Genomic DNA, 21,377 nt, shown 5'->3' on the forward strand with positions numbered 1-21,377 from the left:
CAGCCGAATAATGAGGGGAAATGAACTCTATCCTCTCATAGGGCTCGGCTAAGTCCGGCTCCGAGAAACCTGAGCTACATAATTCGACCGGCAAATCAGGGTCGCGCATGGCTTTCTCCATGGCGTGATCCCCTCTTCGTAGATTGGATGATATCACAACATCAGAGTCAAATATGGGTCAAGTATGGGGTCAGTTCTGGATTAGGCGACTCAAGCTGAACTGTGGCTCCCAAGGTTCGAGCAATCAATATCAAATAAGCACGAAACTAGTGAGCTCTGGAGATGCTAGCTTCTCCGTGCCACGATCATTGGCCCCTGCTCGCCTCGCTTGTCCGAATGTTGTCATTGAGGGGTTTACGGTGTAGGGAGGGGTGATTCTCTTCTATTCCATTCTGGCCCCGTCCCTGGTGGGAGATAAATAAAGCGCTCGCCTTCTGTACCCCTTTAAATCACCACTCTATATCCTCTTCCTTCCGAGACCAATTCATCTTCTCACTCCAAACACAACTAAATCCCCCTAAACATCCCACCAAAATGTCTTACCGCAACGAGTCCGACAGCTACGGCAGTGGCAACCAGAGCTCCGGCTACGGAGACAACAACTCCTCCAGCTACGGCAACAAGTCTAGCTCTGGTCGTGACCAGGATAGTTACGGCAGCAGCAACCAGGATAACTACGGTAGCAACAATGACTCTTCCAGCTACGGCAGCGGAAACAAGTCCAGTTCTGGTCGCGACCAGGACAGCTACGGCAGCAGCAACACTGGCAGCAACACCTATGGCAGCAACAATGACTCCTCCAGCTACGGCGGCAACAAGTCTAGCTCCTCTGGTCGCGACCAGGACAGCTATGGCAGCAGCAACACTAGCTCTTCCAAGAAGGATACCTACGGCAGCAACAATGACTCCTCCAGCTATGGCGACAACAACTCCTCCAGCTACGGCAACAAGTCTAGCTCTGGTCGTGACCAGGATAGTTACGGCAGCAGCAACCAGGATACCTACGGCAGCACAAATGATTCCTCCAGCTATGGCAGCGGAAACAAGTCGAGCTCTGGTCGCGACCAGGACAGCTATGGTAGCAGCACCAACGACTCCTCCAGCTACGGTGGCAGCAACACTTACGGCAGCGGCAACTCCGGCTCTGGATCCAAGAAGGATACCTATGGCAGCAACAATGACTCGTCCAGCTACGGTGGTAACGACTCGTCCAGCTACGGTAACAAGTCCAGCTCCGGCCGTGACGAGGACAGCTACGGCAGCGGCAACTCCGGCTCTGGATCCAAGAAGGATAGCTACGGCAGCAACAATGACTCGTCCAGTTATGGTGGCAACGACTCCTCCAGCTACGGTAACAAGTCTAGCTCTGGTCGCGACCAGGATACTAGCTACGGCAGCACCAACCAGGATAACTACGGCAGTAACAATGACTCCTCCAGCGGCAGCATTGGTAGCAAGCTGCTGAACAAGGCTGAAGGTTCGTGATTCCTATCTTTGCTGGAAGGCTTTGAGGATTATATACTAACATACGTATCATTTTTAGGCTTCCTCAACAAGGGCCGTGATTAAAGTCGTTATTCACTGTCAAATAAGGCAACCAGTGGAAATGAGCGATTTTGCTGGGTTGTGTTGTTCGGAAACTAGTACATAGCGAGGCACAATATACGATTTATCTGTTACATTTTATGGATCAAGAATATCTATTTCTAGCGCTAGATCATTGGTATTTCTTTTTGTAGAGGACTGTCGATTCAGTCTCAATGCTGGGAGACCTCGGTTCTTCTCTTGCTCACTTCGAGTGGTAAACACGTAGAAGTGTTTTTCTTTTGTAGAAACCGTGCTTTTCACTGCAGGTTTTCTGCGGTGATTCAATTATTTTAATCTTTCTCGCTACAATACTATAGAAGGAAGCAAAATACAGAAAAGAATGTCCTCCCTAATATCATCTGGAGCCAACTAGGTGTCAAGGATAAACCCTTTTCCTACTATGCGTTATACAGGTGGGTGAATGTTGCTATTACATGGATCTTAAAAGGTTTCCATAATGCCTTCTTTTAGGCATATTCTACAGGACTTGAGAAACTAAATACGCAATTATGATCTGAAACAGCTAAGTCTACCATGTCTACAAGGTTTCCGGCACCTTCGTTGCTTATTCTGTGCTGTTGATAGTGAGCGCCGTAAATCACCAACTTGAGTAAAGGGTGCTTCGGTGGTGGACAGAGTTAATATTCATCTCATTTGATTGCTTGCAGGCAGGTACAATGGTATATCTCCACTGTTGGCTCACAATTGTGTTAAACTTTCGATTTTATGGAGATACAAATGAGGTGCGATTGGGTAGGATTGTACAACCAACGCGAGCGAAAATGTAATCAGGCCTCTCTAACCCGTAGACCGACCTCCTATAAAGCATCTAAGCTCTACGCTAGCCATCTTTTGCTGCAAGGGCGAGGAGAAGTTGGCTCTATGCAAATTGAGGTCTGTTGCATCGGACACTGATTCCAAATCTAGGGATATGTAAATACACTCAAATGATATATTGGTTACATTATATACTCTAGATCTTAATTATTCTTAAGCTAAACCTTAATGACTTGCAATCCCCGTCGGAAGTTAATAGTACTTTACTCTATAAGGTGGAAACCCCCACTACTCGCTCGTAAAACGGTAGTCAAGATTAGGTTGGCGCGAAACGTTTACCCTCGCAATACGACTACATAGTCCCTGTATGATGATGCAATCATGATAGCGAGACTAAGCTAAGCGACAAATACATTGCTAGGATTTTGATCAACCACAATGTCCGAAACACAACTTGAAGATCATCAAGAAGTCAGACCTCAAAACACCCAAGATGACCTCAATCTTGCCTAGGATCTTCCAACGTGATTGTGTATCATGCGCGCAAGTTATCTCATCGACGCCTTGCTTTTTAAGTGCGCCAATCCTTATTCTGTGAATTTGCTGTTCATTGGAAGTAGTTGCTAATTGGTGCTTAGTTCATTTGACTGCATCCGGCGTTCAGCTGACGGACATTTCTGGGTCTACAAAGGGCCACGAATTTGAAGGAAGATGGGACGAGGTTGCTGAATTACTAGAGAGCTCTCCCCCTCCAAATCCACCAAATGGATATTTGATTGATAAGCGTTGTTGGGTGCTTCTTTCGAAGCACTTCAAAAGTGGTGAATTGAACCTGGAGAAGTTGCTCGAAACTCTAAGAGAAAAGCCCGTACAAGGGCATATTGATTTTGAATATTCTGCTATGGGTGAGTCCATTTCATAATTTGATTGTATTTCCATAGCAAGAAAGCAAATTTTGCTAACGTTGGCCTATCGTAGGCTTTACATCCAACCCGCCGAAATTCCATCAATGCTTCCGGAATGCGGGCTTCCGCGCAGCTGCTCGGGCTCTGCCAGCCACGGATGGATCGTACGTTCTACGTGGGAGTTCCATTGATAAACACTACTTCGAATGGATTCCACTTGAAATAAGATTGGAGATTGCCACTTATCTATCAACTGTGGACTTCCTCAAACTACGACTCTGTTCAAGGGCAATGGCAGATATATTCGAAGATCAAACATTCTGGAAAACAAGGTTTTTCATACATGGCGATAGAGGCTATCTTGCCTTTCTCACTGAAGGTAACCAGGGTGCAAAAGACTGGCGACTGATTTACCGTTGCACTCAAGACCTTTCTAAATTACACCCTCAGCTACGCGCTAGAAGACAGCATTGGCAGCATAACCGATGGCTGAGAGATGTCTGTATTATGACCAGAGAACAGAATCTTCTATTGCATGCTCAAGTTGACAATACAAAATCTCTATGGTGGCAAAAGGCTGCTGGGAAGCTAAGGTGCCGCAGGGGACATTGGGGGTTGCTAAATGCGGCTAATCGCAAATTGTGTTCAAACTGTTTTACCAAGCATGAACCGTTGACTCAATCAGTTCCCTTCTCTAGGGCTGTGGTGGGACTCGCTATCTCTGTTCTTCCAGACTCACGCTCAGACCCAGGAAACACCTTTGTCGCCGGCTTGGAGCTTATTTATCCTAGTGATATGCCGAATACTGTTCTCGGCTATCGCCTTCCAGGAAATCAAATCATGATTGATCTTCAAACAAGGCCGCTTAGGGGATTCGAGGTGATGATTGGAGAAGGAGGTGTTCGCGCAATACTTCCGCTTTTCAACAAGATGAACGATTGGGTTGGCAAGCCCATTGATGGATCTGATTATTTCTGCGGGCCCGTGCGAATTTCAACAGACAATGAGATACTAGCCCTTTCGGCGGATTTCGATGTAAGTCATGCTACTCACCGGCCTGCTTAGGTTCTTGTGAATGTCATTCTAACAGCAATGCCTACAGTATTGCAAACTCATAGGTCTTGCAATAGGAACTGATAAACCTCATTCCTAGCTGGCTTCAAATCCTTCTAATTAAGGGCTCTGGCTTTAATATAAATTGGCTGATGTAGTGGGAGACCTAGCTATGTGAGAGAACTCGACTCCGACAGGCCAAGATCTGAATATTTTTGGCTACGTCTTTAGCTTGTTATATGAAAAGTAGACGTCTTGCTTTTTTACGTTTACGCTCATATCTATTTTTCCAATATTTTTTAAGTTGGCCAAATGCTATCCATGGGTGCCTTTCTGCCCAGGTTCTAAGCAAATCATTCATTATCACACTATCATGGGTAAGGGTTGATGATAGCCAACTTCAACAAACGTCTAGCCAGGCCCATGTGCTATTGCATATGTCAAAGTAATGGAAGGTCAGGCTGATTGGCAGAAGCCATTTTAGGGAGCAAAGGGTAGACTGAAATGATATGAACTTCTAGTACTGTAGGTGAGTTCATAATCTCTTTGTAGTTGCTCACTTGGTTGATTGATGAAGGAAGAATCACCCAAGATTTGAGACACTACATATGAAGACTGTATACGTCAAAAATCCCCAAAGCTGTAGCCTGCAGATACGGGTTGAACCGTTGGTGATAATTCTTTATAATTTGTACGGAGTAATACAAAGCTATGAAGCTGTTGAAGGATTAAATGATCTATAGGCGTCGTGAAAGTATCCGTGCTGCTTTTCATTGTTCTAAAGACCAGAATATAGTACTTCTGAATTTTATTATTGTCAGGAGAGGACTACGTCGAAGTGCATGGTGCAATGTGAGACAGATTGATTGAAGAGTTGTAGAAGCTAGGTTCTACAGAGCTATGAAATCTGACAATTATATACAGAAACTGAATATTCCGAGCAACTACTCTTGAATAGAAGCGCCTGCCTAGATACTCCACAACCAAGTACCTAGATAGGCTGCATTAATCCAGTAGAACTTTGATTGGTTGGTTGGTTGGTTGGTTGATTGATTGATTGGTTGGTTGATTGATTGATTGGTTGATTGATTGATTGATTGATTGATTGATTGAATGGGATCAATAGTCAAAATACTCAATATGAATTTTCGAATAGCCCACTAAATGGTAATCAGCAGGTTGCTTGATAAATAACATCCTTTACGACTAATATCTTTCGATTAACCTACAACCCACGTTAATACCGTGAGTATCAAGCCCTGGAAGATGCTTGGCCCTTATATCATGACTGCAATGCTAACGTCAAATCGATAGCCCTGCGTTGATTCGGAGAAATACAAACATGGCGGTAAGTCTCCAAAGCGTTAAACAGAAACGTGCTTAGGGCTAACCTTGCTAGTATGCTGAAAATCCTGTCATCCATTCCTATATGAACGATGTTACACCCAATTGCCTTGAGGAAAAGATAGACCATTTATGGTTGAATATCTTGCAGTTTTATTTTTCTCTGAGTAGCGGCTTTGGCTGCGAGAGAGAAGCAACAATTGCGACCCGAGCAAAAATAAGAGCTAATGTGACGGTGAGTTTGGTACGTAACAGGAAGAAGGCCAAGGTTGTTTTTGTGGAAAATAAAAGACCTTCTAAAGCGAAGAATGGACCACAAAGACCAGCATGGACTCGAGCTGCAGACCAGTTGCTCAATTACATGCTCCAGCAAAGAAATGCTCACCTACAGTTAACCCAAGATCTTTGGGGTGTTGTTTGTATCGGCTACTATACCAAGTTTTTTGTTCTGCGGCATGGCCAACAAACCTTACAGCCTTACAATGGTGATGTGAGATGGGAATCTAACGTCCATTTCAATGATATCGCGACTATTTTGTCGAATATCCAACGTGAGATTCGGGTCCAGTCTAGGTCTGCGCAATGAGAGAGGTCGGGACGTCCATGGTTGGCGTTTGATCACCGCCCGAACTCCATCCGGACTCCGCCAAAAGTTTATTGACAACATCCATTCTACATCACCTCCCACCTCCCACCTCCCCCTCTTCAATGCTTCAATAAGAGCCACTCGTCAAAATGCGGCTCCAGATTGCGCTTTTTTTCACCGCATGTTTATCGCCCGCGACGGCTATCTACTCTGACGAGGTCAATCACATCGACTTCCACCATGCCCTCCTCGGCGCCCCATCTCCCGACTCGACCTTCTTCCTCAAGCCATCCACATCTTCAAATGCCTCCCTCCTCTACACCCTATCCGACAAGCTGCTCGTGGGTGCCGTGAACCCCGCGACGGCGCGCTGGTATGGCGCCAGAACATCTCGCGGTCGGCGGACTCTCCTGCGCATGGGGCGGGTCTCTTGCGCGGATTAGATGGAAACGATGCCGTTGTCGCTGCTGTGGGTAACTACATCGCGTCTTGGAGTGCCCAGGATGGCAAAATGGGATGGGAAAGTCGGGTCTCCGAGGGTTTAGTTGCTGATCTCGAGCTGTTGGAGCTTGAGGATACTACCGCGACCTCTGGAGTGAGAGATACGATTGCTGTGATTGCTAGCGGGGGCACCGGAATTGTAAGACGGCTACATGGCAACACTGGAAAGTCCGTGTGGGAATTCAAGGATGCAAGGTTGGTTTTGTCTTCAACCATTTTTTACAAGTCCCAAGCTAATATATTGTTCTTCTAGCGGTGACGTTCCGTTCCAGGTGTCGTCTTCCTCCACGGAAATCTTCTATATTTCACTCCAGTCGGCTATGTTGAAGGGCTTCAAGATCAAGGTCACTGTTTTGGATCCATTGACTGGGCGACAGACTCGTCAACAGATTCTTAACTCTGAGGCTGATGTGGCTACCCCGGAGTCCGTCCTTTATGTGGGCGCTAATTCCGCCTCGCCTATCATTGTCTGGGCCGACAAATCGCAAAAGTCCCTAAAGGTCAATGTCATTGGTACCAAGGAGATCACCTCTATCGCCATTGACAATACCTCCGGCTCCGAAATCCGACAGATCACAGTCCACGCTCCCCACAAGCTTAACGCTCTGCCCCATTTCTTGGTCCACTTTGCAACCGAGGCCGGAGCTTGGGCTGAGGTTTACCACGTGGACTTGATGTCTGCTAAGGTCACCAAGGCTTACCAGCTGCCGTATCTGCCCGGCCAGTCGGCGGTCGCAGCCAGTGTCATTGACGCTAACGTCTATTTCACTCGAATCACGGACTTGGAGGCTGTTGTTGTATCATCCGTCTCTCATGGGATTCTGGGACGATGGGATCTGCAGAAGCCTTCTTCTGACATTGCCCTTCACTCGGTATCCGAGGTTGTTGCCAAAGGAAAATCTGTGGCGGTCAGGTCAGCGCTTTTCCGGAAGCACGGGGATTGGCAACTGATCCGAAATGGCCAGATTGAGTGGACTCGGCACGAGGGTCTCATTGATGCTGTCGCAGCTACCTGGGCGGAAACTGACGCCCAAGAGGATCTAGCTCATGAGCTGGAGGTCGAGGGCCATGAGACCTTGTACGGCGCATACCTTCACCGGGTGAAGCGTCATGTCCGGGACTTGGAACATCTACCTGACTGGCTGAAGGATCTTCCTAAGCGCATTCTGAGCAGTATCTTGACCGACGAAGTGTCCAACCTGGACAGCTTTGGAGTTGCCAAATCAGTTATTGTCGCCACCAAGAACGGCCGTGTATACGCCTTGGATACTGGCAACCACGGCGCCGTTTCGTGGGGCATCCAGGCAGTGGAGACATCACAGTGGAATGTGAAGGCCATTTTGACTTCGCCAGGAGTCGCGACCATCTACAACGACGACGGAAGCTCTGTGACTGTGGATGTGTCGACTGGAGAGATCGTTTCCCGCATCGAACCATCTAACAGCAAACTCCACTCAATTGCTGTCTTCGAGGCGCAGGATGGAAGTTCGCTGACCACCGTCGGTGTCCGTGAAGACGGTACTCCAGTCACTGCATTTGCCAACGAAGATGGGTTCTTGGTAACCACCAGCATTGATGGCCGAGTCCTCGGCTGGGTTGCAAAGGATAACAAGACTCCAGTGTGGGAGTTTGTTCCTCCCTCCGGAGAGAAGGTCGTCAAAGCGACCGCTCGCCCTGCGCATGATCCTGTTGCGTCTATCGGCAGGGTCCTTGGAAACCGCTCGGTCCTTTACAAGTACCTTAACCCCAACCTCGCCCTGGTGACTGCAGTGAACAAGCAGACCCACACCGCCAGTTTCTACCTGTTGGACGGAGTCTCAGGCAACGTCCTTCACGCATCCACCCAAGCTGGCGTGGACTCCACGCAACCCATCGCATCCGTGATGTCCGAGAACTGGTTCGCCTACTCATTCTGGGGCGATGTTGACGCCAGCGAGTCCTCCGCCAAGGGCTACCAACTGGTCATCTCGGAGCTCTACGAATCTCCTTTGCCCAACGACCGTGGTCTCCTTGACTCTGCTACCAACTACTCCAGCACGGCCACCCTCCCGTTGCCCCACGTCATCTCCCAGGCCTTCATGATCCCCGAATCCATCTCCCACATGGCCGTCACTCAAACGCGCCAGGGCATCACCACCCGCCAGCTTCTCTGCACTCTCCCCTCTTCCAACTCCATTGTCGGCATCCCTCGCCCCGTACTCGATCCCCGCCGCCCTGTTGACCGTGACCCCACCACGGCCGAGGCCGAAGAAGGCCTGTTCCGCTACGCCCCCTATCTCGACTTCGACGGCAAATGGTACCTCTCGCACACGCGCGATGTCGCCGGCATCAAGGCCGTGCTCTCTCGCCCTACCCTATTGGAAAGTACCAGTCTTATCTTTGCTTATGGAAGCGATATCTACGGTACCCGAGCCACGCCCAGCCAGGCATTTGATATCCTTGGCAAGAGCTTCTCTAAGCTGCAGCTCGTTCTCACTGTGGTGGCACTCGGAGTGGGTGTCGCCGTTTTGGCTCCGATGGTAAGTTTTCTGTCTAGTTTCTCCATTTCTCCAGGTAAATTTGCTAATTATATTTCTATATAGACTCGGAGGAAGCAAGTTAATGCCCTGTGGAGGGCTTAGGCCTTCTAGGCTGATATGCCAGATATCACGTTGTGCTTTAGACTGTAATACATATGTTGATTGTCAAATTCTCCACGCGTAGCAAACATCTTAAATACTCACATGCCACTGCGAAGATTAGTCGCCACTATACTAAAGCCAACCTGACCTGTTCAAAAGAAACTGCGGTCTGATATATAGAAAGTCATTGGTCATAGGGAACATTACATTCATTCATAGATTGATATGATATCCAAAGGATCTAGCGTATCAAACAGTATAGCAAAACAAAACAAGAACAACCAATATTAACAATCCTCCGCAACTGTACAGACCTGATATGTACGATTTTTGACACCAAAAAAAGATCAAATCATCAATAATCCAGCCTCGCGAGGTCATCTCACTCAATACAACGGCATAGGCGACGAATTGACATAATCAACATTGTGCTCAACAGACTCAATGCGATCAGTACAAGTCCCAAAGATGCGATCCCAAAGCCTCGTCTGCTTGCCATAGTTATGACTCTTCCTCCAACCCTTCCGATGATGCAAATCATGATCCTCAATAACAAGCTCCGCATCAAACCAACGCAAAGCCCAACTCAACGTCGACGGCGGCGTAGCATGCACCCGGAGCCCACTATGCCCCGCCAACTCCGCAAACACCACATACTGATGACAAACCCACCACTCGTAGAACCCCATCGGCATCCCCATAAACCGCATGCTGAAATACGTCATAAGCGGGATACCGAGGATATCGAAGAACTCCTGCTCAGAGTCCGCGTACAGCGTCAACAGCGGGTTCGGGTGCTTAGTGAGGTGGTGGGTGCGGTGGTATTTCCACAACGCGCCGACATCGTGCATCACCCGGTGGTACCAGTAGAACCAGAAGTCGAGGATGATCCCGTACAGTCCGGCTTCGAGGGGCAGCCAGATAAAGCTCATAGTTGAGGGTGGATGTGCGGCGTGGTAGGCGATGAAGACGGTGAACATTGGTCGGAAGGTCGATGTCGATATGAGTGAGCGGACGACCTTTGCGACGCCGACGTCTGGGACGCCGTCGCGGGCGTGCTTATCGCCGTCTAGGAAGCCGTGATGGTGGCCCAGTCGTCGGAGGACGTGGAGTTCGTGGATGGCGATGGCTTTGAAGGCGAAGCCGTACAGGAAGAAGGCGCCCCAGGCGCTGAGGTTGTGGCCGGTGAACTCGACGTAAGCATGGTGAATTAGGAGTGGGATGGCGGCGTGCGTGAGCACCCAGCGGTGCATGGACCAGTCTGGCACGTAGGGCACGGCATCTTCCTTTAGATGAACTGGGATGTTCTGGTCGAGGTGTTCTGGGTGGATGCCGAGTAGTTCGTAGAACCAGTGGAAGAGAGTCCACTCTGAGCGGGCTTGCTGCCGCCAGGTGGACTTCATGGAGTCCTTTGCATTACGATTCATGGCTGATTCGTAAACAGTATAAGGGTGTTGAAGTGCACACTTCAATATACCCCAGGTACGGGGATTAGTGGGTTTAAGTGCTTGGGCTTATTGTCGATCCCTCCCCAGTCGTTCGGGCATTGGCGACACTCGGCACATGTGAAGAAAGCCCACTTCTTTCATGCTCCCCGCAAAAATGAGCCTCGGGCGTTTGGCTGGATTGGAACATGGCGTCGATCATATCTCATCTTGGATTCTTTCCCAACAACATGGCCGTTTTAGCGTGTTAGCTAGCGCTTGGGCTCAACATGGTTGCCTCATGTTTGTGTTTCGGGCTGATTCGGGGGATGATATCATAATACAGGGGCATTCATGAGTAAAGGATGCTTTTTTCTTTGGTTCATCAGGATCTGATTCTAGATGTTCGACGTATTTGGTCGTATAGATGTGATGTGGAGACGTTGCCCTGCATCTGCATTGCAAGGACTTGCCGAGTCATGTGGTCAACCAAAGCCCTCATTCCTAATTGGTCAACTTATACCCGACTGAGGTTTCTGGACGTTTCATGGATTTGCGTATGATTCATTATCTGATAAAGATGATCTACTCTCTCTTGAGAAATATCCACAGGCGCTCTGATATGGTATAGACTTATGAAAGGTTATATATATTGCACATTTTACATCCAATATTCTAGTACTCCGCACATTTTATATAGACAAGACGTTCCATAAGAATTGAGCTTTTCACCATATCCTGCATTTTACGGCCAACATTTTCCATCTCTCTCGCTATAAACTGTTGAAAGTACACTGAGGGACTATACAGCATGTAAAATGGAGGGAGTATCTCTTGCAAAGTGATACTAGGAAGTATAAAAAAAATATTATAGAACGGTCTAATCTCTTCATACATAGTAAGAAGCCTATATTTATAGGCTTCTCCTTCTCCCCCTGGAATCTCTCAATTGATCCATTTGTAATAGAAACAAAGTGGTGGAATCAAAAAGAAAGAGCTGAATGAGCGGTGATAGCACTGAATGCTGGATTCCATTGAATAAATGCAGCCTGAATTGAAATCGCTTCCTGTGCTACAACAAACTGCATCGACGGCGCTAATCTCGATTCCGTAGGACTTCGAAGCTCTTGGCATGGGGGTTGCATAGTGATTCGTAATGCGTAGAGCATGCCGAATTAGGGTTAGCGTTGGTAGCTCCATGTTAATTACTGAGAATTAACCTGGATTCTCAACATAAATACTAAGAAGGGAAAAGACACCGAAAACATCCAAAAAGGTAGCCAAAAAGATAGTGTAGTGTTATCATGAACATAACGTCCCTAGTATTCATTCTAAGTCAAAGGTATTATGTTATCGAAATCAGAGGCCGCCGGCCGTCTATTCTTGTTGATTATATCTCAATCCGATTGTATAGGTGATCAAACATCAAGTACGAATGAAGGTTCATGAACAGTGTAAAGCTGAGATAATTTCACATATGGAGAACAAGTCAAACCAAATCAACCAAAGACAGTATATCAATGTTAGGAAGATGAAATCAGAAAGCACATATCCCAACAGGCCACTACGGACATGATGTATTAGATACGTGTGTGTAAGCACATGAAATTTCCCACTTTATAATATAACCCAGGCAAACAGATATCCAATAACAAAACACAGAGATAGAAGAAAAATGCCTCGGTATTGAGATCTGCGCTATCTTGTCCTATGTCACATTGCTGATGGTAAATCCAAACACAAACCCCAACACGATTAATGCTGCTGCCTTTCTATGTGCTTTATACGGCAACATGAGTCTCATCCGCAGACAACTGGTCGATCTTGACCGCCACGTTGTCAATAGTCTTCTCACTATCGTCTACTTTAGTCTGCACGCCATTAGGCGCCGCCTTCTCTGCAGAGCCAGCGGAGTTAGCCGCTGACTCAACCGAAGTCTGTGTCTTCGGGATGGGAATGGTTTCCCTCCGCTTGTTTCCATCCACAGTACCTAGCACCTGGAGGTGATCACCGTTGAACAACACAGGGCCCTTGAGGATATTCTTCCGGGTTTCGCCGTCGGTGAGCGGCTGCTCGATGCCGCGGAGCAGTTCGCGGCTGGGATCGTCCAGGTTCGGCATTTCGCCCCACGACCAGTCCAGCTCGCCGCCGTATTGCTTAGGGATGCTGGATGGCTCCATGAAGGAAGTGAGAGTTGGCCCGACCTCTGCGGCGGAGAGAATGAAGATTTTTGAGGTGGTGCCTGGGTCGAACCAGCGCTTGATCCAGCCCCAAACGGTTGGGAAGAATGCGGGTGCTCCGATAATCTAACAATGGGTTAGTTCCACGATCTTATCTTCAATGGAAAAAGCTCTCTGACGGATTAGACAAGGGAACAACATACAAAGATTCGATCTAATGTCTCGGGGTAATGCGCCGTGGCCAAAACACTAGCATCCTGCATATGACCCTTCAAGTTCCAGAACTGCTTCAATCCTACACCGTTGACATCCACAATATTGGTCGACGCCACGATAGGCGTCTCCGGGTTCGGACGTGGGAGTGCGGAGGCAAGCGGCATCACGAACCGGAGGAGGTTCTCATACAAAGCGAAGAGGTTCAACAAACGCGCTGGGACTGTGGATGATTTGTGGGTTTCGGGTGTACCGGTACTCATGGTGGAGTTGTAAGCGGCGACAGCCTTGTTGTCCAAGTGGCGGATCTGGAAGACGTAGATAGGGATACCGCGGCGATCGCGACGGCCTGTCCACTGGGGATACTGTAGAGACACTAGATGTCAGCACGAGATCTGTCTTCGTTCGCAAAGGATTATAAGACGCACCATCCGTCGAGCAGCCTCGTACGAGTCCACGCTGATATTCTCATATAGCTGCTCGATGGCGTTGTCTTTGCGCCAGTCTTCGGTGTCCTTGAATTGAGCCCATGCGCCCTCGACGTCAAACTTGCGAGCTCGGAGGAATCGCCTGCGCAAATAATCAATATCAGCATTCGATCGTCTTGTTCAACTTGTCCATTGCTAGCTGTGGCAGGGTCTAGCATGGACGCGTCACATACAATAAAGTCGCATCGCCCAGGCTGGCGGGCTTCGCTTCGACGCCATCTGCTTGTTCCACAGCAGGGGTGTAGTATTTTCGCTCAGCGCACAGCGTTTTGAACTCCTGTAGCTTCTGCTCCTGCTCCGGTGTAAGGTGGTGCAAGTGTCCTTCGAGCCATGCCGTGCCCGAAGCTTGTGAGGCGGAAGCAGCGGGATCGTTCTTCGGGGCTGAATCGGTGCGGGCCAGGTCCTGTTCGGAGTCCTGCGGAGTTTTGTTACCCCAAAACATAGTGAACTCTTATCTCTTATGTTTGTTTACTTTTTTGAAGGAGAGATCGTCCTTCTAAAACAGATCTCGGAGGTGGCGGAGGGAAAGAGGCGGTGAAATAAAATTTACGGTATTTGGTCCCGAGGTCGGTGCTTTCTGGGGTTGACGCTATATTTGTGATACATCTCTCTCTATCACACATTTTGGGTGGGATTTAGGTCTCTTTTGAGAATGTTGAATGTCGCTGAGTTATGGCCTCTTTCATCTGTCGCAACACATCTACCTAGGTACCAAAGTACTTTGCAGATCCATCGATCAATAAAGCTAATCGGCAGGATCAACCAAGGTAGCCAGCCCTAGGAACGAACCTCCAGATGAAACTAGATGTGCCAGTGTTTTGGGGAGCATGGCATAAAAACACAAAAATGTAATAAAATTCCGGCCTAAATTAAAACCAAGCACCATATCTCAGGGTACATGGCACAGCCAGATGCTAATCATAGGGCCAACCCCAACCATATCTGTACAGATCGCCCTCATACAGCTCAAAATTTAAATAGATACAAGAAGTTAGTCCTCGGTCAGATCACCATACTCCCACATACCGCGGCGCTCAGCCTTAGCCTCGTCCTCGAGCGTGCGCAGGTTGGAGAGGGTGTCGACAGAGGCACGCTCCCACGCCTTCAGCTTGCGGGGTACCATGGCCATACCCTCGTGGACGATGTCGGCGTTGATGCTGTTGTCCAAGTTCTTGGAAGCAGAGGGGTCGAGGAGAGTGACGTGCAGGGTGCCGTCCTGGTCGACGTGGTCAACGTTTGCGACAAGCTGGCGGTCGAAGGTTTGGTCGCCGACGAAGCCGACGGCGTCCTCGAGGTAATCCTCGGAGGTGGGGAACTGCAGGAGAGAGAGGACCGCATCAATGGCCTGGGGGCGGAGGGTCTGGCCGGAGAATTGGGGTTGGGTGAGAGGACGGAGTGATGCCCATGGCAGAATCTCGGAGTTACCGTAGTCGATGTAGACAACCTCAGCCTGCTCCTTCTCGCGATCGTTGCGGCGCACCTTGGCGCGGTACCAATCGCCGTCTTCGGTGAATTGGGCGGCAACCCAGTCGCCGGCCTTGGGAGGGCCGGGCAGCGGGGTGTCGTTCGCCTTGTTAATGTGGAATGTGCGGAAAGCGCTCATCAGCTCGGTGAGCGCGTTGGTACCGGTGCCGATCTGCTGCAGCTTGAGCTTTGCGGAGGTAGGGTCGATGTAGGTAACCATAACGTCGCGGTAGTCCTTGCGACGCTGGGCGGGGGCGGCATCGCTCTCAGTGCCAGTTCCGGCGCCATTGGCGGCCTCGGCTGCCTCAGCCTCAGCAGCCTCCTTGACGGGGTCCCAGTCGTGCCACAGACCCTTGCGGGCGTCCTTGGCCCGCTGCTCAGCAGCGAAATATTCGTTGGCATGACCAGACTGCTCAGCCGAGTATGCATGGACGGTGGCGAAACCCTCCTCCAGCAGAACAGTTGTGAAGTTCTCCTTGTTGATGTACAGGCTGCCGATGAATCCGCCGACCTTGTCAATGGTCTCAACGTCAATCTCAACGTCGCGCTGCATGCAGCGGCGGTTGGCAAGGTCGTGGGCCTCCTGGCCGAAAGGCTCACCGGCGTCGCTAGGCCCGCGGGAAGAGCGAGGGGCACGGATGCCGGAAAGGACGAGAGTCAATTTGGCGTTATCGCGGGGAAGCAGGACAGTGAAGCGAGAACCGGACTTGACAAAGTCGACAACAGCAGGGACACGCTTTTGACGCTGCAAGATACCAAGCTCTAGCTTAGCCTTTTGCACGCTCTCTGAGTAGTCCACGACCTGTTTCGCCTTGGGAGCCTTGGAAGTCCACATTCCACGGCCTTCCTTCTGGGCATCAGCCTCAGCAGCGAGCAGCGCATCGTAATCGGGAGACCGGTCAGCGTCATCCATACGGTGACGAATGACAGAGGAGTAACCAGCCTCCACAAGAGCAACACCAACGTTGGTGTTGCCCTGCACAACAGTAGCGACCTCGCGCTCCTCGTAGCCCTCATTTGCAGGCTTCTTGCCGTTCACGGTGACCAAGACATGCTTGGCAATCACCCGCTTGCGCAGGAACTCCTTCGCCTCAGCAGCAAAGGGAGACTGTTTGGGGTCGGAGGGCTTCGGCTGACGGATACTGGCCAGACTGATTTTCTTCTCCTGACCAGCCTTGTTGCGGATGAAGAGGGTATCCGCATTCAAAACACGGGTGACAACGTAGTCCACAGCAGCGGCACCAGCTGTCGTGGGTCCCGTGTGGCTAACCCACAATCCCTTGCGGTCAGCCTTCGCTGTAAGCTCGGCCTGGCGGAGAAGAGCCATGTCCGGACCCAAAAGTGTCGAGTGGTGGTCCTGGCAGCGGGCCAGACCGGCCTCAAGAAGGAATCGAGAGATGTTTCCGTTGGGGTGAAGCACGGTGGCCACAATCTGTCCCTGCGGCGTAACACCAAGCAGAGAAACCTTGACCTTGCGCTGCAACAACCGTTCCTCAACAAACTGTTGTGCCTCATCACCAAACGGCTCAGCCGCGGTCTCTTTACCATCGGCAGTTGTGCGCTTAGCGGATGGTGCCCGGATACCAGCAACGGCAATGACAGTCTGAATGTGCTCTTGCGGCTTGAGCAGCAAACGCAGCACAACACGGTCACCATTCAGGACTTTCTCAATGATACCCTCCAGCTGTTGGCCCAAGTTACGCTTAACCAAATCACGAGCGCCAGTCAACTCGTAGCTAGTATCAATGTGGGCATCGTCGCCACCGCCCCAAGTTCCCTTTCCTTCGTCCTGGGCGAGGGATTCTAATGCTCGCAGGCGTTCCAGAAGTGCAACGGTCTCCTCGGATTCATCTGCGCGCTTGCCTGCTTCTTCGCGGACTCGTGTCCAGCCCTCCTGCACACTGATATCGGGCAATGAGGCGTCGAAACCGGGCAGCTTGATGGTACCGTAGTCGCGCTTGGCACCGGTGGGGATGGTGTACACAACGTGGAACTGGACGACTTTGCCGACGAGGAGCTCACGGAGGAATTCGCGGGATTGGAAGGCGTATGCCTATAATTGATTGTTTAAATTAGCCTTGTCTCTTTTTCTCTCTTCTCCTTCAGTCATTGCTATTTTATCCCATGCTGTATGTAGCTCGCATGGACCAGAAAGGCCACTTCGAGATCACAGCAAGCAACAATCTGGCCTTCCAATGGTGCAATCAACAGGTAATCAATCTCAACAATGTACCTACCTCATCACCCTCCCTCCTTAACCTCGGAGCAGAGACATAAGCCAAACTCAGGACTCGTTCTTGTGAAGGGTTGGTGATATGCGACAGCACGACCGTGTCACCGGACAGGACGGACTTGACCCGGGCTTCAAAAGGCATACTGAATGAAACAGTCTCCACTACCACATACACAATTGTGATGAGATTGAAGACAGAACCAGAATAAAACTAAACACAAGTAGGAGAAAAGGAAGTTGAGAGCAAGGGGAATGTCCTGAGGGGAAACGTGGCCGGTGTTTAGACTTGTGGGGGAAAGCGGTCAGCCGATCCGAGCTTCTACGGAAGTCTACGAAGTATCGAAGCTATACAATCGATCATGACAGATATCCATAATATGCACTTGTCAAATTGGCATTCATTCATGTATCCTAGACGGAATATCCTGCAATTTTCATCCACCAATTACGGCGGGGATAACAAAATCCAGGTTTCAAAAGGGGATAGAGCTGCACATTTATGCGGCAATACCAATGACACCTGAAATATCTTATTAGCATTCATCTCCACTACATCACGCCTTCATGAACTTACCGCAAGCAGGGCGGGGACCGGCGTTACCGGTCTTCTTGGACTCCTCGTTACCACCTCTGCCAAGGTCATCAGTACCGGCGTGGACGACCAGAGTGCGCTAAGAAGATAGGTTAGCAATACTGTTTCGGCAATACCAGATCTCAATTATAAACTCACGCCCAGAACGGACTCGGCACCAATCAGCTTGATAAGGTTGTCCTGCTTGGAGCCGTTGGCGTTACCCTCAGCATCGGTCTTGAAGTTGCCAAGGTCACCGACGTGACGCTCGGAGTCGGTGGGAGCACCGTGGGTCTTGCCGAAGGGGTTGACTAGAAGCGATGAGTATTCGATCTCTCCTCTTCATCTTCAGCTCATCATGAATGACATACAGTGGGGGCCAGCGGAGGTGCAGCCGTTGGTGTTGTCACCGAACTGGTGAACGTGGAAAGCACGCTCAGCGTTGGCGTCGTGGCCGGTGATGTTCCAGGAGATGGTGGTGGGGGCACTCTCGTTAGCCTGCTCGAAGGTGACGGTGCCGGCGACCTTAGCGTCACCACGGAGAACAGCAACTGCAGGGAAAGAAAAGTGGTCAATGAATTGTTCTAGAAGGCTTATCGAAGGCTGCCCAGCATGCCGCTGCTGGATCTTCAGGGCCCTTGAGGTTTGGTCTCAGCCTCGGGAACGGCTGGTGCCGCACTGGCCCAGGATGGGAATTCCACGCTTCTAGCAAATGAGCAGCGATGATCCCCATATTTGTCCCAGGGGCATTGGCAGACATCCAGACAGCAGTGGAGAGCTAGGACGAGGATGCAAGCCGATAGGCTCGGGTTTGCGATCTGGGTCACAAGGTGCTCAAATCTGCTCACACCCAAGGTCCCCTTGCCACAGATCGTGGGGAACTTGGAGGCTGAGGAGCTTATGTATGGCCCAGAGAGAACCAATAATGGAAATTACTTACCAGCCTTAACCATTTTGATTATCTTAAAATGTTTTAGATTGAAGATTGAAGAAGAAGGGGATTGTGAAGAAAGAGGAGAGGAAGTGGGCGGACGAAGATAATAAGGCGGATGATGTTGACGTGACTACACTCGTATCAACAAAGTACTGGGTACATGTATTGTAGTATAAAAAGAGCTATGTACAGTGGTACTTGGTACTTAATACCACAACAAAACATCCCCCACCTTCCCAAGTGGGCAGCGAGTCGGAACGAGGGGGAATGACATAATGATTAATACATAGGTAACATACTAAACACTTCAATTTTCAATTGGATATATAGTACTACCTCTTCGGGTGTAAACTATGAACAATTGCCATATTACTACATGTACTATCATTGATGTACGCCAATATTGGTACATATTTCTACTCTGTACCTACTATGTAGAGAAGTGTTAACTATGTAGCTTGTAATACCGTTGCACCACTGTCTCACATCCAAAGCTTCAAACCATCCTATCAGCAATTTAACACAACCTCGGGTAATATAAAATGTATCATATCAATGTCCCGGCATGGATGAAATGACACCATCCATGGAGGAAGCTAGAAAGCACCCGTGGACTAGTGCGGGGGTCTGAATAAGCCGACCTGGCCAGATTCCGCAGTTCCCAAGTTTACCCCTCGAGTCTAATTTTCTACTTTGGTACACACCAGAGAATAATAGCACTGACAAATTCATCAATTCGTATCTACCGATTCCAATTTTTGGGAGATCGCCAATTTACAAAAAATTAAACAATTAAAAAAAGATCAGAACCCAATCTAAGCCTGGATCTTCTGGGCAAGAAGCTGCTTGAGGGTAACGGCATCAGCAGCGAACTTGGAGATACCCTCACGGAGCTTCTCAACACCCATAGCCTCCTCGTTGAAGTCGAAGCGGAACTCAGCCTCGTTGTGGAGGTACTCGCGCTTCTTGATCTCAAGGCTGGCGGCACCAGCGGAGTTGAGCTTCTGGGGCACGGCCTCGGTGGAGTTGTAGAGGTCCTCCAGGAGGTTGGGGGAGATGGTCAGGTAGTCACAACCAGCCAGCTCAGTGATCTCGCCGACGTTACGGAAAGAGGCACCCATGACAATGGTGTTGTAGCCGAACTTCTTGTAGTAGTTGTAGATGTCCTGGACGGACTTGACACCGGGGTCCTCCTGGGGGGTGTAGTCGCGCTTGTGGGCAGCCTTGAACCAGTCAAGAATGCGACCAACGAAGGGAGAGATGAGGTAGGCACCGGCCTCGGCGGCGGCAATGGCCTGAACCAGAGAGAACATGAGAGTCAGGTTGCAGTTGATGCCGTGCTGGGACTGGAGGATGTGAGCGGCCTTGATGCCCTCGTAGGTGGAGGCAATCTTGATCAGGACACGGTCCTTGGAGATACCGTTGTCGGCGTAGAGCTAAGTGGCAAGGGTCAGCTTGAAATTGTCGAGAAGTCATTCTGATTGAACTTGTGAACGTACCTTGATGATCTGAAGAGCCTTGTCGACGGAAGCCTGGGTATCGAAGGACAGCTTGGCGTCAACCTCGGTGGAGACCTTGCCGGGGATGATGTTAAGAATCTCCTTTCCGAACTGAACGAGGAGACGGTCGAGGGTGGCCTCAACCTTCTCATCGAGGGTCTTTCCGTTCTGCTTGCCGTAGGCAACGGCAGTGTCGATAAGAGCGGCATACTCGGGCTTCTTGGAAGCAGCCAGAATCAAAGAGGGGTTGGTGGTGGCATCCTGGGGCTTGTACTTGCCAATAGCTGTGGTTTACGTTAGCTAGCCATTCAATGCTGAAACCAATGTCACATCGAGAAATCTGGAATACATACTGGCGAAGTCACCTAGAAATTTAGTGTTAGCATGTTTTCAAATGCAACCTAGTTAGGGTTGATAGCTTACCAGAGTCGCAAACGACAACGGTGCCAGTGGCCTTGAGCTGTTCAAGAGAAGAAGACATTTTTTTATGTATTGAGAGTGAGATGGAGAAAGTATGAAGAAAGAAGAAGAGTGGCGGACGGCGCGGTGTTTAAGAAGGAGGGGTGGTGTCATTGGACCAGAACCAGATCAATTACCGGGTACTTGTAATTGGTATGGAGTTACCATAGTAAATGGAAGTACCTGGACTGTGCCCCGTTTTTTCAGGTGGGATGGTGGGGCAAATGACGCTGCACGATGAACTTAGAGAGCTGCCCCTTCACAGGTCCAACTTCTTTTTTTTTGTTTTGCCATTGCTTCGTAGGCTCTTTATTCTTCTTTCTCAATCTTTGCAGTATTTCTACTCCTGATCAATTTCAATATGACTTCATATCTACTCTCCTTGAAATGCTTGAGCAGTTGTACTACAATCCCAAATCCGGCGCAGAGTGCTCCGCCTTCCCCAACCGGAGGATGGTAGACCGGACAACGGCCCACTACTGCAGCGGTCTTTGCAACGCTCACCGGGGGCCCGGTTAAATACACATCGACGGCTACT

The 21,377-nt window shown here is 49.6% G+C and overlaps 11 protein-coding genes across 11 annotated transcripts; 5 read left to right on the forward strand and 6 right to left on the reverse strand.

Moving 5' to 3' along the window:
- Window positions 1-534: 534 nt before the first annotated feature.
- N7471_007242 (uncharacterized protein) lies at window positions 535-1,569 on the forward strand (the record flags this gene model as incomplete). The annotated part of the gene is made up of 2 exons (XM_057279961.1): window positions 535-1,477; window positions 1,544-1,569. The coding sequence occupies 2 exons, from the start codon at window positions 535-537 to the stop codon at window positions 1,567-1,569; spliced, it is 969 nt and encodes a 322-aa protein (XP_057134221.1).
- Window positions 1,570-4,109: 2,540 nt separating this feature from the next.
- N7471_007243 (uncharacterized protein) lies at window positions 4,110-4,446 on the forward strand (the record flags this gene model as incomplete). Its single annotated transcript, XM_057279962.1, has 2 exons — window positions 4,110-4,304; window positions 4,423-4,446. 2 exons carry the CDS (start codon window positions 4,110-4,112, stop codon window positions 4,444-4,446), a joined length of 219 nt encoding a protein of 72 aa, XP_057134222.1.
- A 1,218-nt stretch (window positions 4,447-5,664) lies between these two features.
- On the forward strand, window positions 5,665-6,252 carry N7471_007244 (uncharacterized protein; the record flags this gene model as incomplete). The annotated part of the gene is made up of 3 exons (XM_057279963.1): window positions 5,665-5,670; window positions 5,818-5,901; window positions 6,058-6,252. 3 exons carry the CDS (start codon window positions 5,665-5,667, stop codon window positions 6,250-6,252), a joined length of 285 nt encoding a protein of 94 aa, XP_057134223.1.
- A 149-nt stretch (window positions 6,253-6,401) lies between these two features.
- Window positions 6,402-6,695, forward strand: N7471_007245 (ER membrane protein complex subunit 1; the record flags this gene model as incomplete). Its single annotated transcript, XM_057279964.1, has 1 exon — window positions 6,402-6,695. The coding sequence occupies one exon, from the start codon at window positions 6,402-6,404 to the stop codon at window positions 6,693-6,695; it is 294 nt and encodes a 97-aa protein (XP_057134224.1).
- A 68-nt stretch (window positions 6,696-6,763) lies between these two features.
- N7471_007246 (ER membrane protein complex subunit 1) lies at window positions 6,764-9,432 on the forward strand (the record flags this gene model as incomplete). Its single annotated transcript, XM_057279965.1, has 3 exons — window positions 6,764-6,948; window positions 7,007-9,272; window positions 9,336-9,432. 3 exons carry the CDS (start codon window positions 6,764-6,766, stop codon window positions 9,372-9,374), a joined length of 2,490 nt encoding a protein of 829 aa, XP_057134225.1. The 3' UTR covers window positions 9,375-9,432.
- Window positions 9,433-9,760: 328 nt separating this feature from the next.
- N7471_007247 (sterol desaturase family protein) lies at window positions 9,761-10,801 on the reverse strand (the record flags this gene model as incomplete). Its single annotated transcript, XM_057279966.1, has 1 exon — window positions 9,761-10,801. The coding sequence occupies one exon, from the start codon at window positions 10,799-10,801 to the stop codon at window positions 9,761-9,763; it is 1,041 nt and encodes a 346-aa protein (XP_057134226.1).
- Window positions 10,802-12,579: 1,778 nt separating this feature from the next.
- On the reverse strand, window positions 12,580-14,121 carry N7471_007248 (SEC14 family lipid-binding protein; the record flags this gene model as incomplete). The annotated part of the gene is made up of 4 exons (XM_057279967.1): window positions 12,580-13,104; window positions 13,182-13,556; window positions 13,620-13,761; window positions 13,853-14,121. 4 exons carry the CDS (start codon window positions 14,119-14,121, stop codon window positions 12,580-12,582), a joined length of 1,311 nt encoding a protein of 436 aa, XP_057134227.1.
- A 549-nt stretch (window positions 14,122-14,670) lies between these two features.
- Window positions 14,671-17,518, reverse strand: N7471_007249 (putative transcription factor (Snd1/p100); the record flags this gene model as incomplete). The annotated part of the gene is made up of 2 exons (XM_057279968.1): window positions 14,671-17,196; window positions 17,381-17,518. The coding sequence occupies 2 exons, from the start codon at window positions 17,516-17,518 to the stop codon at window positions 14,671-14,673; spliced, it is 2,664 nt and encodes an 887-aa protein (XP_057134228.1).
- Window positions 17,519-17,873: 355 nt separating this feature from the next.
- Window positions 17,874-18,900, reverse strand: sod1 (superoxide dismutase SOD1; the record flags this gene model as incomplete). The annotated part of the gene is made up of 5 exons (XM_057279969.1): window positions 17,874-17,896; window positions 17,951-18,047; window positions 18,107-18,258; window positions 18,319-18,498; window positions 18,888-18,900. The coding sequence occupies 5 exons, from the start codon at window positions 18,898-18,900 to the stop codon at window positions 17,874-17,876; spliced, it is 465 nt and encodes a 154-aa protein (XP_057134229.1).
- A 10-nt stretch (window positions 18,901-18,910) lies between these two features.
- On the reverse strand, window positions 18,911-19,155 carry N7471_007251 (uncharacterized protein; the record flags this gene model as incomplete). Its single annotated transcript, XM_057279970.1, has 2 exons — window positions 18,911-19,063; window positions 19,114-19,155. The coding sequence occupies 2 exons, from the start codon at window positions 19,153-19,155 to the stop codon at window positions 18,911-18,913; spliced, it is 195 nt and encodes a 64-aa protein (XP_057134230.1).
- Window positions 19,156-19,696: 541 nt separating this feature from the next.
- N7471_007252 (sedoheptulose-7-phosphate:D-glyceraldehyde-3-phosphate transaldolase TAL1) lies at window positions 19,697-20,861 on the reverse strand (the record flags this gene model as incomplete). Its single annotated transcript, XM_057279971.1, has 4 exons — window positions 19,697-20,317; window positions 20,381-20,664; window positions 20,734-20,745; window positions 20,804-20,861. The coding sequence occupies 4 exons, from the start codon at window positions 20,859-20,861 to the stop codon at window positions 19,697-19,699; spliced, it is 975 nt and encodes a 324-aa protein (XP_057134231.1).
- Between the last annotated feature and the right edge of the window lie 516 nt (window positions 20,862-21,377).

This window comes from Penicillium samsonianum, assembly GCF_028829775.1.
Source record: "Penicillium samsonianum strain IBT 33392 chromosome Unknown utg000004l_segment0_segment0, whole genome shotgun sequence".
NCBI classification, from domain to species: Eukaryota; Fungi; Ascomycota; class Eurotiomycetes; order Eurotiales; family Aspergillaceae; genus Penicillium; species Penicillium samsonianum.